This window comes from Vulpes lagopus, chromosome 1 (genome assembly GCF_018345385.1).
Source record: "Vulpes lagopus strain Blue_001 chromosome 1, ASM1834538v1, whole genome shotgun sequence".
Taxonomy (NCBI): domain Eukaryota; kingdom Metazoa; phylum Chordata; class Mammalia; order Carnivora; family Canidae; genus Vulpes; species Vulpes lagopus.
The window spans coordinates 53,566,985-53,585,683 of NC_054824.1; the positions used below are offsets into that span (position 1 = coordinate 53,566,985).

At 36.9% G+C, this 18,699-nt stretch overlaps 1 protein-coding gene across 15 annotated transcripts in view; it reads left to right on the forward strand.

Moving 5' to 3' along the window:
* The window catches only part of PKHD1 (PKHD1 ciliary IPT domain containing fibrocystin/polyductin), a 477,526-nt gene that overhangs the window by 219,225 nt on the left and 239,602 nt on the right, over positions 1-18,699 (forward strand). For all 15 annotated transcript variants that reach the window (XR_005990304.1, XR_005990305.1, XR_005990310.1 and 12 more), the window contains 5 exons: positions 3,229-3,341; positions 4,592-4,697; positions 9,265-9,399; positions 15,485-15,620; positions 18,100-18,346. Coding sequence is in view for 12 of the 15 variants with exons in the window: in XM_041771518.1 (XP_041627452.1) it covers positions 3,229-3,341; positions 4,592-4,697; positions 9,265-9,399; positions 15,485-15,620; positions 18,100-18,346 (737 nt within the window). In the remaining 3 variants the exon portion in view is untranslated. The remainder of the gene's footprint in view (positions 1-3,228; positions 3,342-4,591; positions 4,698-9,264; positions 9,400-15,484; positions 15,621-18,099; positions 18,347-18,699) is intronic.

Consider the following 18,699-nt stretch of genomic DNA (forward strand, 5'->3'; position numbering starts at 1 on the left):
ATGTGGCTCAGTTCCTCACCCACGTGTCTTTCTGTGTCCTCTGAGCTGAGTGTGCTATTTTTTCCCCTTTGGTGGGAATGGAAGGGGTTTTATACTGGGATTTGGGTGTGAACAGAACAACTCTTTAGTTAACTCTGACCTGAAAAATGCTCTCTAATTTGAGGAAACCTATATTTGTGTAGCAATACCATAAACTATTCCAGTCTTGTGCACAGATTACTTGGTGTCTGAAGGGTTAACTTACTTTTTTCCTGTGAGTATAATGGTGCAACTTAAAAAGCAAGTTTACTTGGACAGTTAATTTCTCTCTGGGATTTCTCTTGCTTGAATGTCCATGCCACATAGACTTCTGCAAAGAAGGTTGCTCAATATATTTCATCCACTATTAGGAAGACCAGAACAAACTCTCCAGTTCTGCCCTTAATCTGGTGATGTGACTGCATTGCACTGTACTGTTTACATTTCTTCACTTATGGCATATTGTTTGGCGTCTTGATTCTGGGTCTTGCCTTCATATCTCTACTTTAGTCTATAATCTCTGACACTTTCCGGTTTGGACACAAATGGAACTGGCTTTGAGTTATTAGCTCTGCGACTTTGAAGAATTTACTCAAATTCTCCAAGATTCAGTTTCTTTGTCTGTGAAATTATAATAATAACATATAACTCAGAATTGTTGTGAAAGTAAATGAGACTAAAATCTGGTACCTGGACAATAGCAGCTTCTCTAGAAATCTTAACTATGGAGTATTACTATCATACTAGGTTCTAAGTTAAGAACAAGATAAATATTTCTAAGGAAAAGAAAAATTCAACATAAATGCAACTTGCAGGGGTACCTGGGTGGCTCAGTCAGTTAAGTGTCTGCCTTCAGCTCAGGTCATGATCTCAGGGTCCTGGAATTGAGCCCTGCATCAGGCACTCTGCTCAGTGGGGAGCCTGCTTCTCCCTCTCCTCCCTCTTGTGTTCTCTCTCACAATCTGTCTCTCAAATAAATAAATAAAATTAAAAAAAAATAACTTGCACTGAGTTGGATGATCTTTTTGCTGGGGATCTGATAACAGATTCCCATCTTGATTTTCTATATCTCTATCCTCCTGCAGTTTTCTATAGTGGCTTCCATATGAAGGTGGCTCCCAAGGCAGCTGATGGCAAAATTGCCAGGAAGTGAATTCTTCCAAGTGTCTGTCTCCTCTTTGAACATCTCCTGGAGCCCTTGATGACTAGACAGTACACTGTTAGTATCTCAGTCACCTCCAGAGAAGTAGTTCTCAAAATGGGGTTAAAAAATCACCTCTATTGGTGATCACCACCTATGGTGCTCAAGAGTACAGAAAATTGTTCTCCAACTCTTCACCATCACCTTCAGTGCCTGCTATGTCAGAGTATCTACTGGTGGGGGCCTAGAAATCTGTATTTTTTATACTGCCTCCCCCTTTGGGGTTTCCAAACAAAATACAACATATGTGGCTAAATTTAAATTTCAGAAATGTAACTAATTTTTAGTATAAATATATCTTATACAATATTTGAGATATACTGAAAAAATAGTTGTTTCTTTCAAATCTGAAATTTAAATCTTCCTTGGCCTCTGTGTTTTTGTTTGCTAAATCTTATAGCTCTATCCTGCACATACACTGAAGTTTGAGAAACTGTTCTAGCAAGTCACTCACAACATAGTCCCACCAAGTCCTATAAAAAGGCAACTATGACACTGAAATATTGTTTCATAGAAAGACATTTAATGCCTTGTTGGTTGCACAGCATCATGATCCTTTCTGCTTTCCATTCTCTCTTCTGGGACTTGATGCTAATGTTCAGGATGAGCTGTCCTAGTCCTATAGCATGTACTCTCAGGAGATGAGTTGCTCACAGATAGGACACTCCAGTTTTCTTGTTTTCACACTGGTAGGCCATGTCAACTCCCCAAGTGATCAGGAATGAACTGTGTGGAAACTTCTGGAGCTCCCTTTGTCCCTGGAGCACAAAGCTTAGGCCTGAGGCTGGCTGAGCAGCTTGTTTCTTGACTTCTATTCTCTAGGTAGACATGGGCATTTGGCCTCAGACGAACCTCTCAGGCTGAAAGAGAAAAGATGCACATAATTGCATAGGAAGTAGTCCAGCAGCTTGGTCTCTTGGCCCTTCACTCCTACTGGAACATAGAAGAGCCAACATACCATCTACCTTACTGCCTGGAGTTAGAGGTTGCAAATTCAAATACCCATAGGTGCTAGGCTGGTATCATAAATCAGTGAAAGAGGAAGGGTAGGGACTATGCTAAAATAATCATAATCCAAGAAAGCAGACACTTCTTATCTCCATCTTGTACATGGCTACCCCACAGGAATTTGGGCTCTATATTGTTAAAAAACTGAAAGCCTGAACTTTTATATCAAGTGTCCCAATTTTAAAATATTGGAAGCAAAGTAACAATTTTTATAAACATTGGGTAGGCCAAGTAAAAATACCTCTGTATAGAATAATAGACTTTAAGGAGTTAATTTTCTACTCTGCTTAAAGTATACTACACAGTGATGATTCTACTGTAGGTATTTTATTGAGTTTATAAAGATAATCCATTGTGTTCAGTTTAATCAGAATTAAATGTGGTCCAATGAAGAATTTAGATTTTATATGAACGTATAAAGGACATCAAATTATTTAGATAGGAAATCCTATATAGAAATATTAAGGTGATTAAGATCATCTAATCAGGATAAGAGTACATTGAGGAGATTTAAGTTGTATTTAAGCTCAGGCACTGTATCTCAGAACCAAGATATAGCCAGTACAATCATTGGTCTTCAAATCAGCCAAATCATTGTTCAAAGGATTGGAGAGGACACTTTGTGTGTAGACTTGGCTTTAAGGTGTGCCTTTGCCCCTGTATACTGTTGCATACACTAAAGAGGAGGGCTTGGATTGATGATGAAGTAAGTGTCTTACTATGGAAGCTTATAAGAATGTTTTAACATGAGCTACCACTTATTAAGGTGGTCAAATTACAGTTTAACTGAGCTGCACAGAGGAAGAAAAATGAGAGTATACCTGATTCCTGGGGTAGTGGGGGAATGATTGGGGTGTGTGAAGAGTAAAATAGTCTGTGAAAGTATCAACATATTTTGACAAGAAGTAAATAGAAAAGCAGAATGAGCACATAGAAGAGTCTTTCTGGCAACCTTACTGTATCTGAAATAACTATTATTTAACTATGCTTAATTTCTGTAGGGAAACAAGGTGTATGTTGCTGGTTTGGGCTACTTTTTTCATCTTTTGACCAGCCAAACATCACAAGCTCCACTTCTCTCCTTCACTCAGAATACTGCACATTCTTGTACAAGGTAACCTTGGGGAAATTCATCTACATTTTGGGTGTGAGGATTATGGTTTAACTTTTGTTCTTTTTGTACAGCACTCTCAGGGTGTAATTTGGGGCATCGATGTCAGATTTGATGATGTTCCTGTGTAAGCATTTTGGATCATAAAAGTTGGGTATTGAAGGGAAGGAAAGGGACAGGGAGATCATTTGAGAGGGAAGCAGGACAGAGTGCATCTTTTGCACCCAGAGGTGAATTCAATAGAGCAGTTAAAATACTAAGGAGTTTGGAGCAACCTGGAGGCAAGGGTGCCTGGCCTCAGGAGCTGAGTTGGGTAAAGAGCTTTGGGAAGAGGCTCTTCACCTGAAATGGGTACTCTGTAAGAGGGGAGGGGACTTATTCAAAGTCTTTGGTACATGGAGGTAAGGTCATCTGCTAAGATCCAAGAGCTGAGAAGCATGGTGGGGACATGGGAAAAATGTGGACTTCAGAGTCAGTCAGGCCCTGATTCAAATCTGGTCTCTACTCCTAAACAGTTGGCTTTTTTAAACAAAGAGTCAGATCCCTCATTTGTAAAATTTCAGATCTAACTTTCAGAAACTGAAAGTTTGTCGTGATACTTAGAGATGACTCATATCATGCTCCTAAGAGAACATCTGGAATATAGTCGGAACTCAATAATTGATAGCTATAAATAATTATGATAATAATGGTATAGTGATACTGCTATGATTGACAGTGAGAGGAGAGTGGAATCAGAATTAAGAATGCTGCTCCGTGTTGAAGTGCCAGCTGAGGCTGGGATTAGCACATGTGCCATGAATTTATCATTAAGATTATGAAGTTTTACCAATGAGCTCTCAGCACCCCTGTAGTGTGAGCAAAAAAAAAGTATGCAGAATCCTGTGAAAGTGAGATATTTCCAGGAGAAAAACAAAAGCTGGAGGAGTAAACATGCTCATCTCCACTTTCCTAGCATATTCTAATGGGCTAGGCATGGGTCTCCAGACCCTTAGGAAGGGGTGGACCTCAAGAGAGGCTGGGAGAAAAGACTGGAATCACGGCGGTTTGCATCTGCTGAGATGCAGGAGCAGGTCATGGAGGTAACAGAGAGTGGAGGCTGAGGGATGGGTAATGCTGGTCAGAGAGAAGGCTCACAGGCTTCATTTCCACTCCTTTCTTCATTGCCTTCATTTTATATTTCCCAGTGAGAAAATGTGGGACATTTGAAACATGCAAAGTGGCTGATTTTCACTCTTTGTTTTGCATTCAAGGTATGGTCTCTTTATATACCCTCAATTTCAGCCTCCTTGGGATGATGGCAGAGGCCCCACCCTGTTCCAAAACTTCACAGTTTGGGGGAGTGCAGGTGGCGCCCGGGTAAGCTATGTTCGTTTTTCATTAAATTGTCATTTGTTTTCTCACTGTAATTTATTACACATCTTTATTTAGGGGGAATGGCTAGGGAGCGATTGCAATATTATCATAGTTGTAAGGAGCAAACTGCATCATAGGTGTGTGGAAAAGCTGTTGAATGAACAAATTCCTACTCAGTAAGCCAGGGTCAGTTCATTTCCTTTATAGTGTGACTTCTCAACAGCTCTAATGGAACCAACAAAATCATAGAGGTTTACGAGCAGGAGGAATTGTAGAGGTCATCTGTTCCTCACCTTCCATGCCTATTTAGAGATAAGAAATGAAGGCTCAGAAAATAAAAGTATTTGCCAAAGGTCACACAGTTAGTAACACAGCCTGGTGTAGGATCCAGACTCCAAATCCTGTGCATCTGATGCCTTAATATACTGAATCATGCATGCTTTAGTCTTAAAAAAAGAAATGCTGTTTATCATTGAAACACAAAAATTCCAGCTCAAGGTGCCATTCTTACCTTTATCCACAACTACATTTTCTTCAAAAGGAAATAAGTTCATGTTCAATCGTTCACTTTTCATTACCACAATGACTTCTTATAAGGAAGCTTTGGATGCTAACTGTTAACAGCAGCATACAAAATTATTCAAGGCCACTATTTGGTGCTACACAGAGTAAATTACATATACTTGGTCTCAGCCATTTAGCAATCTGGAGCCTAAGATTCATAGATGAAGAAATATGTTTACAGGGCATTCAGGAACTAGAATAAAAACATATAATTAAGTTACATTAAAGTTAGACATTTATTTCACATATCCAACAAGAGGAAGACAATTGTGGATGCAGAAAACCCAAAAATATGTAATTAGGGTAGCTAACAGGAAGAATCCCAATTGTATTTAGTGTTTGTTCTTAGTTCTTATTTAACTTTATAGAGTACTTTGTGGCCCATAAACATTATGAATATAGGGGTGACAAATCCAGTAGAAATGCTGACTGCCATCTTAGGCAGAAAAGTAATTCATGCCTTATAGAGACTTATACTATGTCTCCATGCTCTTGAATAGCCTTCTAAAGGAAATAACCTTCTAAAGGAAATAACCTAATATGAAAATATTAAAAGATGATTATTAAAGTCAGTTTTCTCAAGTTCTGCAGTCAGAAGTGCTAAATCCATGAAAGAAAACACAGATCCTTGAAGATGAAACTCTTGTATACTCCAATTTAATTAATCAAAAAGTTCAAATAATGAGAATGCTTTTGGAACTTTACTTTTATGAAGAGAGTAAAGGAGAGTAATTAACATGATAGCAGGAAGTTTAAAAAGTAACTCCCACCAAAATAATCCTGAAGAAACATAGAGAGATTTACACTTCCTTATTCCAAAAACTACTACAAGGCAATAGTAATCAAGACAGTGTGATATGGGCACAGGATAGAAATATAGATCAATGGAATAGAATTTAGAGTCCAGAAATAAACCCAGAGAACTGATTTTGGATAAGGATGCCAAGACCATTCCATGAGAGAAATAATAGTCTTCTCAACAAATGGTGCTGGAACAACTGGATAGCCACATATAAAAGAATGCAGTTTGTCCTTATTTCATACTATTTATAAAAATTGATTCAGTAATGGATCAAAAACCTAAACTTTGGACAAAAACTATAAAACTCTTAGAAGGAAACAAAGGGGTTGGGATGCCTTGGTGGCTCAGCAGTTGAGCGCCTTCCTTCAGCACAAGGCGTGATCCTGGAGTCCCGGGATCCAGTCCCACATCAGGCTCCCTGCATGGAGCCTACTCCTCTCTCTGCCTATATCTTTGCCTCTCTCTCTGTGTGTCTCTCATGAATGAATAAATAAAATCTTAAGAAAAAAAGAAAACAAAGGGGTAAATCTTCATGACCTTGGATTTAGCTAAATATTCTTAGGTATGACATCAAAAGAATATGCAACAAAAGAAAACGGATAAGTTGGACTTTATCAAAATTAAGATTTTTCATGTTTCAAAAGATGTCATCAGGAAAGTGAAAACAAAACCTATCCAATGGGACATAATATTTGCAAATGATATATCTGATAAGGGAATTGTACCTAGAAATAGATCTCTTACAACTCAACAGTAAAAAGACAACCTGACTTAAAATATGAGCAAAGGATCTGAATAGACAATTTCCAAAGAAGATACACATATATAAAAGATTTTCCATGTAATTAGCTAATGGAGAAATACAAATCAAAACTATAGTGAACTATCACTTCACACCCACTAGAATGGCTAGAATCAAAATGATAACAAGTGCTGATGAAGCTGTGGAGAAATTGGAATCCTCACACACTGTTGGTGGGAATTTTAAATGGTCTAGTTGCTTCAGAGAACAGTCTGGCAGTTCTTTACATGGTTACATATAAAGATATCATATGATCTATCTACTTTACTCCTAAATATATATCCAAGAGAAATAAAACCTAGATTCAGAGAGAAACTTTTACTCAAATCTCTATAGCAGCATTATTCATAATAGCCAAAAGGTGGAAACAACGCAGGTATTTACCATTGGACAAATGGACAAATGTAATGTGATATATCTTATAGATATATCACATAGATACAAAAGATACAATAGAATATAACTTAGCTATGAAAAGAAATGAAGTGTTGATACATGCAACAACATGAATGAACCCTGGAAGCTTTATGTTCAGTGAAAGAAGTTGAGTCCTATTTGTGTGATGTTGGGCAAACACCATGATTTTTCTTACTTCATTTATAAAATGTAATAATATCTAAGGATAATAATATCTAAAGGATAAGTTTGTTTTAAGGGTTAGGTAAGTGCCTGCATGCAAAGTGCCCAGAAGAATGCCTGGATCTTCGTAGGTACATAGTAACAGCTCTTATTCTTACCATTGTTAGTAAACAGGAGTAGGTAATAGTTATAGATCAATGTTAACTATAATGTCTCTGGAAATTTTACCATTGAGAAATGCCTTCTGCATCCATCAAAAATGCATTGTGTTTAGATTTAATAAATTTTCATTATTAGATATATTTGTATTTTGGTCATTAGACATAAGGTCATGTATATAGATACTTGTTCAGAAGATTCCATTGGATAAAATTCCTATGGTATGTTAACATAAATTTGTATTTATTTGATGATATTGATAGCTTGATAGCTAATATTTTTGGATATTTTCTCATTTGTTCATCTTAATAACCTTGAGGGAGCTTCACCATTATTATACTCTTTTTTGAAGGTAAGGAAACTTTCTGAATAGGAGTTAAAATACTGCTAAAGTCATACAGCTGGGCAGCTCAGGTAGCTCAGTGGTTTAGTGCCACCTTCAGCCCAGGGCCTGATCCTGGAGACCTGGGATCAAGTCCCACATCGGGCTCCTGCATGGAGCCTGCTTCTCCCTCTGCCTGTGTCTCTGCCTCTCTCTCTCTCTCTCTCTGTCTCTCATGAATAAATAAATAAAATCTTAAAAAACCCAAACCTTCCTTTAAAAAAATTCTCCCCCTTCTCTAGTTAATGACAGGTGCAGGTTGTTTTTAAATATGACCATATAAAAATAAATAAATAAATAAATAAATAAATAAATAAATAAATATGACCATATATTCCAGAACTTGGGCTGATGCCTATAATTAGGTCACAACTATTGTCAAGTTAACAGTTCATATTGTACCTATTTTGTTTAAACAAACCTCTGTGTCTTCGGAGACCTATCATTTTATAAAAGCTGTTGGTATGTAATCAAGCACAAAGATTGATTGATAAATAGGAGCATGATACTATGATAAATCAAGGCTACCTTGGCCTTAATTAATAGGAAACTTCCACTTGAAGATATGAAAGTAAATATGATCCTATTTAATAAAGAAAGGAATGACATGTTAGGTTAATTGCTAGTCCAGACCTCCACCTTGATTTTAAAGATGGTTGAACTGAAGTCTAGGAAAAGATAAATGTCTTTCCCTAGTTGGCTAATATCAGTGCTAGCTCAAAACCAAGAACTCTGTCCCCAAACTAGAGGGAATCTTTCCACTCTACCAAGCTAAATTTGTTAATATTCAATCCCTGTTTGGCCCCATTAACCCAAGTTGTCATGAGTATATATGCACATAACATATTTTGAGTCTGTAGTCATACTGAATCACTTATTTCATATTTATAATTTTCTGATAATATTAGTTAATACATACTATACTGAGCAAAATAGGAAGCACTGGAGTTCCTGGATGCTCTAGTTTTCTCCATTAATTTTGTGTGATTTGACAACTGCAAGTTTATTCTAGATATGTGAAGAATTCACACTGACATTTTTAATATAACAGTTATTATGAGGAGAAATGGAAAGTACAGAGGGGATGTTACCAAAAGGGACTAGTTAGTGCTGACCTCACGGCAACTTTGGGATGTCTGTACAGATATTGATGGACAAAAACTGCTTAAATATGGCATAGCATGCTTATTTATACTTAATCAATAATTAAAGAGGCTATAGGAAGTCTGTGAAAAAAACCAAGCTGCAGACCTTTGCCATAACATATGCTATTATTTTATAGATTTCTAGAAGTAGCAATCTTCACCTGAAAAACTTCCAAGTTTATTCATGCAGAGATTTTGGAATTGACATCTTGGAAAGTGATGCAAATACTTCAGTTACTGACAGCTTATTACTTGGCCATTTTGCCCACAAGGTAAGTGCCTTAGTGTAGTTGTTTTAGGCTGTCCATCAAAACAGAATGTGCTAGGTTCCCTGGTGATCCAAGATATGTAATTTTCATAGCATTCTTCAGTGAATCTTGTGTTTAATTGGTAAAAGTTGGGAGAGCTTTATATTTGTAGCAATGGTGATATGATAAAATTCAAATATACACAAGGTTTCAATATAATGAGTCCATATAAATTATAAAAGTCATGAGTAGCTTGAAGAATTCTTACTTGGTTGCTACTTAGCATCATTTTCATACCAATTCAATAATAAACCTAATAATTTTAGGCTAATTTAACCTCATAAGGATTATGGAATGGCATAACTTCACATTTTCTCTTTGTATTATGGTTTGCCAAGTTTTGACACCAACATTTTGTCCATTGGATCCTTATTCTATTTAGGGTGACCCCCAAAGAAGTAGCATATACTTACATTGTATACAGGGTTTCTTAGATGATTCCCTAATATTTGCCTAAGTGTGGGTTTCTACATGATAAACAACAGACTATAGATGACTTCTCTGCTATTGCATGGCCAGGGTTCCAAAATGTAGATGAGGTAAAAAAAAAAAATTTCCAGATGTAGAACTAGGACTACTGGTTCCCCTTAAGGGAAGTCCATGACTGCCATTGGTCTCAGTAGGCTTCAGATCTGTAATGGGTCCCCTAAGTTCTTGTTCTTGAAGGAGTTACATGCATATTCATTTCACATTGTCATAATATTCATAGGTGGAAGAGATCTATAGTATTTCTGGAAACCAACAAAAGAGCATTCTCTTCAGTTTGTTCCTCAATACTTGGACGAATTGAAATTTAAATAATTATTGCCCTTTGTACTTCCTTTGGAGGTTATTTTATAGGTATAGGTATAAATATTAAGATTAAAAAAATAATTTTCTTGGGGCACCTAGGTGGCTCAGTCAAGCATCTGTCTTCATCTTGGGTCACGATCCTGGGGTCTTGGGATGGAGCCCCACATCTGGCTCCCCACTTAGCACAGAGCCTGCTTCTCCCTCTCTCTCTCTGCCTGCCAGTCTCCCTGCTTGTGTTCTCTCTCTCTGTCAAATAAATAAATAAAGTCTTTTAAAAAATAATAAAAAATAATTTTCTTACTAGGCTTCATTTTCCTATGTTTAATCCTCAAATTTAGTTATATCTTTTTTGAACCATCCTTTTCAGGAGGGAAATACCTGCCCATTTTTCCTTTTCTCTGAAAGGATTACCACCTTGAAAGATGAATCTTCTTTTTAGACTGAAGGATTTTCAAGAAAGGATGGAACCTAGATTTAGATTCCATGATACTGATAGATCAAAAGCTCTTAACTACCTCAGAAATAACCTTAGAGAAGATGCCAAAAACAAAATGAGTCACTAACTGTCCTAGTAAATTAATGTCACAACATCTTAATTGATACTAAATAGACACTGTAATTAATGGGAGAGTGACACAAATTAAGATATAAATTATGACAAAAGGGTGCTTATCATGAGATAATGAAAAAATAATCCCCCCTCTGGGGTGTGATTCACCATGAATGCAATGTGGCCAAGTGAAGATCTCTTCTCCTTAGAAAAGTGCAGGTCAAAAGTCCCTGAATAGGAGATCTTAAAAGGTTTGTTCTAGGAAAGATCTAGAGCCTGGTTAGGCATCCAATCATTAAAAACATGGAATTTTAGAGCTAACTACTCCCTGAGAGTTGATCTAGTTAGAACTCCTGAATTAACAGGTAAAGAGATGGAAGGTTTGGGAACTCTAATGGTAGCCCAAGATCTATGCTTAATATTATGGATCTAGGACCATGGCATATCCTGCTACATGTGGCTGAGTACTCTTCCAGTTGCACATGGAAAATAGCTTTGACAACGAGCATTGCCTAATCCAACATTTTCCAAAGTGCTTTTCATGGAAGGCGAGTCCCAAGAGGAGTTCTGAGGAAAGCAAGATTCTTAGGTTAATTACATTTAGGATATGCTGTTATAGTACCTCCATTCCCTGAAATGCATACTGCATATTCACCCTCTAAAGGCTCTGTGAAGTTCTAAGGTCAAAAACAAAAAAAGGAAAAAACATCTATGAATCTCTATTTAATGCAAGATTGCTCAGATTTATTTGGGAATCACTTTATTGTCACATGAAATTGTGTCAGTTGTTAAAAGAAAAAAGGATGACCGACCATCTGTGGTTATAGAACTCGGAATTTAGCTTCTGTCTGTCATGCCTGCCACTCCTCTAGGAAATAAGATATTCAGAGACTGTGGCCTATCCTTTCTTAGACCTTCCACCCACACATAATTGGTGACACGCAATTACCAGTGAGTCCTGTCCTAAAACAAACACTAGTTAATAGGACAACTTTTCATTAAAAAGGATTTTTCTCTTTTAAGAATATTTGTGTATATGTTGGTACCCTCTCACTCAACATTACCTTTATATTGTTATATTGAGGTTGGTGGTATAACTTTCAGGGAGGATGGCTTTAATATACGGGGAAAAAGAGATGCCTTCTATTACTATGCACCCCAGTCTGGGTGGTCTGTGGTTTATACCTTGTTGTCCTTAAGTCCTATTTCATTAGCATCTCCTTTCACTCTCAGAAATGTCCTGATTTGGATGTGAATTGTGGTCACCCTACTTTGGGAAGTATCTGTGGGACAGTTGCCTTCTTATTGTTACTGAAATTCATTTGAGCAGATAATAATACTTTAACATACATCTTATTCAGACAGATGCTGATGGATGGCTTCATTCTTCTTACTATTTCTTGGCGGGGGAGGGGGGTTACTTCCTATTTTCTCTTGTGGATTTATCTTCTTAATTTAGACCTTTCATCCTTTTGTTTCTCTAAATTCTGTTGTACGGTCTGTTGTTTCTCAATGCACTTGCTCTCCCTGGGCAAAATCTCATTTTCTCTAGTGGCTTCAATTATCCACATGCTGATGTTTCCCATATATTTGCATTTATTTTTACCATCTTACTTTGTACTCCGAGTTGGCAATCCATTTTCTTTCTTTCTTTCTTTCTTTCTTTCTTTCTTTCTTTCTTTCTTTCTTTCTTTCTTTCTTTCTTTCTTTTTTTCTTTTCTTTTCTTTTCTTTTCTTCTTTTCTTTTCTTTTCTTTTCTTTTCTTTTCTTTCTTTTCTTTTCTTTTCTTTCTTCTTCTTTTCTTTCTTCTTTCCCACTTTTCAAACTTGATCTGTCTTGCATTAAAGAATATCTTTTCTATATTTACTTATTTGAAAGTTACTCATTTTGTTATGATTATGTTAGTTATTGGACTTAAATTTTCAACATGTCCTCTCGTCTTAAGGCTAAATTACAATAGCCCTGTTAAACTTAACCTAAGCAATGCAAGGACCTGAAACTCCTTTAACTTCTTTCTTTCCTCTCATCTTGTATGTTACTTTTCTGTCTTGCTCGTTCCACTTCTTAAAATAAATGTCTTATGGAAATAGAATGTTTATGGAGAAAAGTGCACCAATCACAAGTGAAGAGCTCAATAGATTTTTATAAAGCAAAAGCCATGTACATACCACCCAGGTCAAGAAATAGAACATTACTCATTCCTTTGAAGTCCCTTCAGACCTCCTCCCACCACAACCCCCCTCCCTAGCTCCACCAGCTAAAGTGGAACGTGGAACCATTACTCAGTGGAACCATTACTCAGACCTCTATAGACATAGATTAATTTGAAGTCTGTTTTTGAACTTTATATAGATGGAATCATAGAGTAGTAATTCTTTTGTGCCAGGCTTTTTTGGCACAATATTATGTTCGTGAGATTCATTCATGTTTTTATATATTTTTTATATGTCACAATAATTTGTTCTTCCAATCGTTATATAGTATTTCACTTCAGGACTATACCACAGTTTTTTTTAAAGGCATGTTGCTATTGATGGACATTTGAAGATTTTTAGTTTTGGGCTACTAACAATAATGACATCATGAACATTCTTTCCTGTGTCGCATAGTGTTCATGTGCATGTACTTTTGTTGAATATATGCCATATTATAAAATTGCTGGGTCAGAGGATATCCCTTCAGCTTTAGTGAATAGTGTCAAAAAAACAGTTCCAAGTGTTTACAAGCGCACCAGCAGTTTTGGAGAAGGGGTTTACAGCTGCACCCTGAAATTTCTCTTGACCAACATCCTAGAGCTTTCCTTCATGTCTCCCTAGTATTGGAACTTTTATTTCTGATTCAGAGGAATCAGAAAGATTCCTTCTTTCTGGTTTAATACCTCATTTTTATTAGAATGTAGCCAATAGTAACCTTCTGAACAAAGTGGAGGTCTATGGAAGGTAAATGTTTGGAGCTACCAACAGAACCCCCCCCCCCCTTATTCATAGGTTGTCGGTTATGGAAGAAGAGGTTGAAGTTCATTTTGCCTTGACACTTTGAAGGCAAATGCTCCATTGTCTTCTAGATTCTAGCACTGCGGTTGACTAGTTTAATATACTGTGACCTAGGTCTATTTTGTAACATTTTAGATTTTCTTCTTCGGAAATTTTTAGAATCTTGTCCCTGGTATTCTGCAGTTTTAAGATGATGTCCCCCGTGTAGCTTTTTGTTCTAACGACTGTGTTAGGCACCACATTGGACTTTGCAATTTAGAAAATCTCTCCCTTATGAGAAGTTTTCTTCAGTCATTTCTTTAATAATTCTTCATGTTTCTCTTTCTCTCTCTCTCTCTCCCTCTCTTTCTTTCTTTTTAAAATTATTATTATTTGGGTGTTGGGCCTCCTTGATTGCTTTTCTACTTAATGTTCTCTCTGATTTGTCAATGTCTTTTTATTCTGTTTTCAGGGGTATTTCCTCATTCTTTTTAAATTAAATTGATTATTTCTGCTCTCTCATTCTTTTTAAATTAAATTGATTATTTCTGCTCTCTCATTTTTGTTCTTTTTTTCTTTCCTGAAAAAATCTCTTTTGGGGCTTCTTGTTTCATGGATATAATATACTTATTTCCTTGAGGTTTTTAATAATAGTGGTGAACTGTTCTTCTGATTTGTATACTGGCTTTGTCACCACTGGTTTGCTTTTCTTTCTTTCTTTTCAGCACTGTCTTTCATGGTGGAGGCCCCTGACAAATTTTTGGTGATTCTCAGGCATACAATTATTTTTAAGAGTAGAAGAGTATAAAAAACACTAACAACTTGATTAGATGGAGTTTGTTGAAGAGATTTTGTGGAAAATACTAGAAGCAGTTTTTGTTTCTTTTTAGATTTTCTAATTTTTATTTTTTATATTAACATCCAGTAAAACTGAGTTTTTTTGATGTACCGTTCTATGATTTTAAGCATATGTGTAGATTAGTGTAACCACCACCACCACCACCATCATAATGAAGATACAAAACAGTTGGTTCAACTCAAAATTACCTGCCTCAAGCTCTATCTTTGTAGCCACATCCTCCTCTCAAGTCTAGCCTCAAGGGAGTTCTAATCAATTTTCTGTCACTATAGCTTTATCTTTTGAATAATCATCTAAACAGAATCAGATAGCATGCAACCTTTTGAGCCTGGCTTCTTTCACTCTCAAATGTCTTTGGGATTTGCCTAACTTGTTGCAAGAAGCAGTATTTTATTCTTTATTATTGCTGGGTAGTATCCCACTATATGGATATACCACTGTCTGTTTAATCCATTCATTTAAGACATTTGAGTTGTTTCCAGATTTGATGATTATAAATGGAACTGTCATAGTCATTTGTGTAAGGTTTTTGTATGAACATAAGTTGTCATTTCTCAAAGGTAAATACCTAGGATTTGAATTGCTAGGTCCTATGATAAGAGTTTATTTAACTTGATAAGAAACTGCCCACCTGTTTTCCACAGTTGCTGTGGCCACTATGGAAATTATCAGCAGTTGATATCATCACTATTTTTTATTTAATCATTCTCATTCGTGTATAGTGCATCCTATTGCGATCTTTTGTCATGTTTGTGATTTGTAAATATTTTCTTCCACTCTCTAGGTTGTCTTTTTATTCTCTTATTTTTATTTGTGCATTACAAATTTTATTTCATGTGGTCAGTTCCCTTCTTTTTTTTTCTTTCTAAATTACAGGGAAGCCTGTGTATGTCAGCTGGGATCAAAACTCCCAAAAGATGGGAACTGATAATATCTAACACAACCTTTGTTAATTTTGATCTTACTGACTGCGTGTCCATCAGGACCTGTTCGGGCTGTTCCCGGGGACAGGGTAAGTTGTTTGAAGAGATAAGATAGGAGATAGAAAGGCCAACATTCAAGTAAATGTGATATACAGTGGTAAAACCTTTGTGATTCATCGTTTCTTTCGGTTATAAGATTGCATCAGTAGAAACTGCTCCTCTGATCTAAAAGAATTCCCAGAGGAGACTAGGTGCTCCCAATGTGACTCTTGTAGCTCCCCTTTCTTTCCCTGTGATGGCATCTGTCTACTCCATCTTTTTTTCTTTTAAATATTTTATTTATTTATTCATGAGAGACACAGAGAGAGAGAAGCAGAGACACAGGCAGAGGGAGAAGCAGGCTCCATGCAGGGAGCCCGACATGGGACTCCATCCCGGGTCCCCAGGATCACACCTCAGGCCGAAGGCGGCACTAAACTGCTGGGCCACCCGGGCTGCCCTGTCTACTCCATCTTTATGGTGCCATGTCTCTGCTGGACTCTGAGCTTCATAAAGGCAGGGACCATGTCTCTCCTGCTCAGAGGTTTAGCATTAGTACCCAGCAGCTCGGTGCATACTAGGCAGTTCATTGATTGAATAAGTGGAGTTGGGTGGATAGACATACGGATATAAACTAACACACATGCAATCTTTCCTAAAAGAGCCAGAATTCAGTACTTTATGTTTTCAACAGCCCAAGGCTTATTGTATACACAGAGAAAACTGTAGGAATTCTCGTTCACTTGTTAACCACATCTCTGAGGTGGTGACAAATACCTTGGAGGACTCATGGGCCAAAGTGAAAAGAAGCAGAGAGCAATCTAGTTGATTTGATCATTGTAAACAACCAAACCAAGTAATTCAAGTAAATATGCTCTTGTGGTTTGAATCACCAATTTAGATAATTGTTTGTTTTTTTAATTAAATGAATAATCAGCAAGTCTCCGCTTTACTTTTTTTCTGTTTAGGCAGAGTCAAAAATTGTTTTTATTTGGGTGGCATCTGAGTTTGAGATTGTAGAAATAATAATAGGAATAAAAAATTCACTTCAAATTACAATACCTCAGTTCTTTAAAAGCTTCGCTGTTTCATAGCATTTGTAAGACACTGAAGAAAAGCATATGACTCCTTATGACCTTGTATCTCTTCTCACCAGATGATCTGGACTGAGCTCTTTTATTTGTTTAAGAACTGTCCATTCTAAGTTCTGTCTGAGGAACTGATGTGTACAAAGATGAAAAACACATAATTCTTCTCTTCCAAGAGTTCTTGATCTAGCCATAAAAATGTTAAGCTAGTCACTGTAGTAAATGACATGAGTACAATCCTAAACAAAGTCAGTGAAGGGAGAAAGATAAGGGTCAGGCAATATTTTATAGAGGTGGCTCTTGAGCAGGGTTTTGAAAGATGAGCAGGAATTCACAAGGGGGCAAATGGCAGAGAAAAGCTTGTAGGAATTAGAAACAGCATATGCAAAAATTGAAATTCTAGTAGGGCTGAATGGTAGAGCTGTTGGTGGTTGTGGTATTAGATGAAATATGGAAATTCTAAGAGGTAGAATCCTGGAGTCTTGAAGTGCATGACTTAATTCATTTCGTGGACTCTGTTGGGATGTGGAATGAAAACATTGGGGCCCCTAATTATTGATATCTTATTCTTTTTATTTCCCTTTTGGTATATTTTATAATGCACATAATGCAGAAATATTGTAGCATATGTACTGAGGCATGTAGACTCAGTGTTTGCATTTTAATGACAGGGGGGTGGGGTTTAGAGGCCCCTGCAGCTGAATCAGCAGCAGTACCGATGAGTCACATGGAAGTGGGGTCAGGGAAAGACTGCAAAAAGTATAGCCCTACTGCTAATACTGCTACTATTAGTATTTGCCCATATGGTTGATTGAATGTTGCTTTTGAAAGAAAATGTTTAAAATATGAGCCTCATAAGAGATAGGGTTAGGCTTCCTATGAAGAACTAGAGCAGAAAGACTGAAAGACTGAACCACACCTTTACAGTTAGTAAGTAGTAATTTAGTGTTCTGCATCTGTATTTTTCATTGTATAGTTTCTCACCCTTGGCACTATTGGTATTTTAGGCTGGATAATGTTTGGTTGTGGAGACTGTCCTGTGCAGTGAGGATGTTTAACAGTATCCCTACCTCTACCCACCAGATGCCAGTAGCACTGCCATCCACCCAGCTGTAACAGCCAAAAATGATTCTGAACAGTACCAGGTGTCCCCTAGAGGACAAAACCACCATTGTTGAGAATCACTACCCTTAGAATATAGGCTACAGGAAGGCAATGCCAGTCCTACCCTTGTTTCCCTCTATGTCTCTAGCCCATACCACAGAGCCTGGCATACAGCAGACACTCATGATTTTTTTTTTTGAATAAATAAGTGAGTGAATTGTAACTGTATAAATATGCACTTTCAAGTACTAAAAACATCCCAGTGAATTTAGTGGTCATTTGTTATAATCGTCTTTTGTGCCATGTGTTAACAGTCTTTCTGTTTTCTAATTTATAGGTGGATTTACTGTGAAGACCAACCAGCTAAAATTTATAAACTCTCCAAACTTAGTAGCATTTCCATTTCCTCATGCAGCAATTTTGGAAGACTTGGATGGGTCTCTGTCTGGGAGAAATAGAAGTCATATTCTTGCTTCTATGGAAACCCTTTCAGCTTCTTGTTTGGTCAATTTAAGCTTCAGTCAGATTGTTCCTGGCAGTGTCTGTGGGGAAGATGTTCTCTTTCATCATATGTCTATTGGTTTGTAAGTGGACTTAACCATACTTTTCAGCTTCCCAGTGAGCATCCATATATTGTTCAGGCTGTTGAGGTTTATAGAAAGGAAACTGTTTTCCAGATTCTATTAGAAGTATTGAGTTCTATAAAAGTGATATTGGAATACTTTTGACAGCTGTCAAATCAAAGTCTATGGTCATTTTAGGCTGACTCAAATGGCAGCTAACTAACTTTCAATATCAGTGGACCAGGTCACATAGCCCATGACCTCTTATTGACATTTTGAGCTAACAGCTTCTTCTTGAAAAGACTTGCAACCAATGGAGAATTTGAAAAGTATTTAAATTTGAAGTATTATTTAAAAATTCCAATAATGTCCAT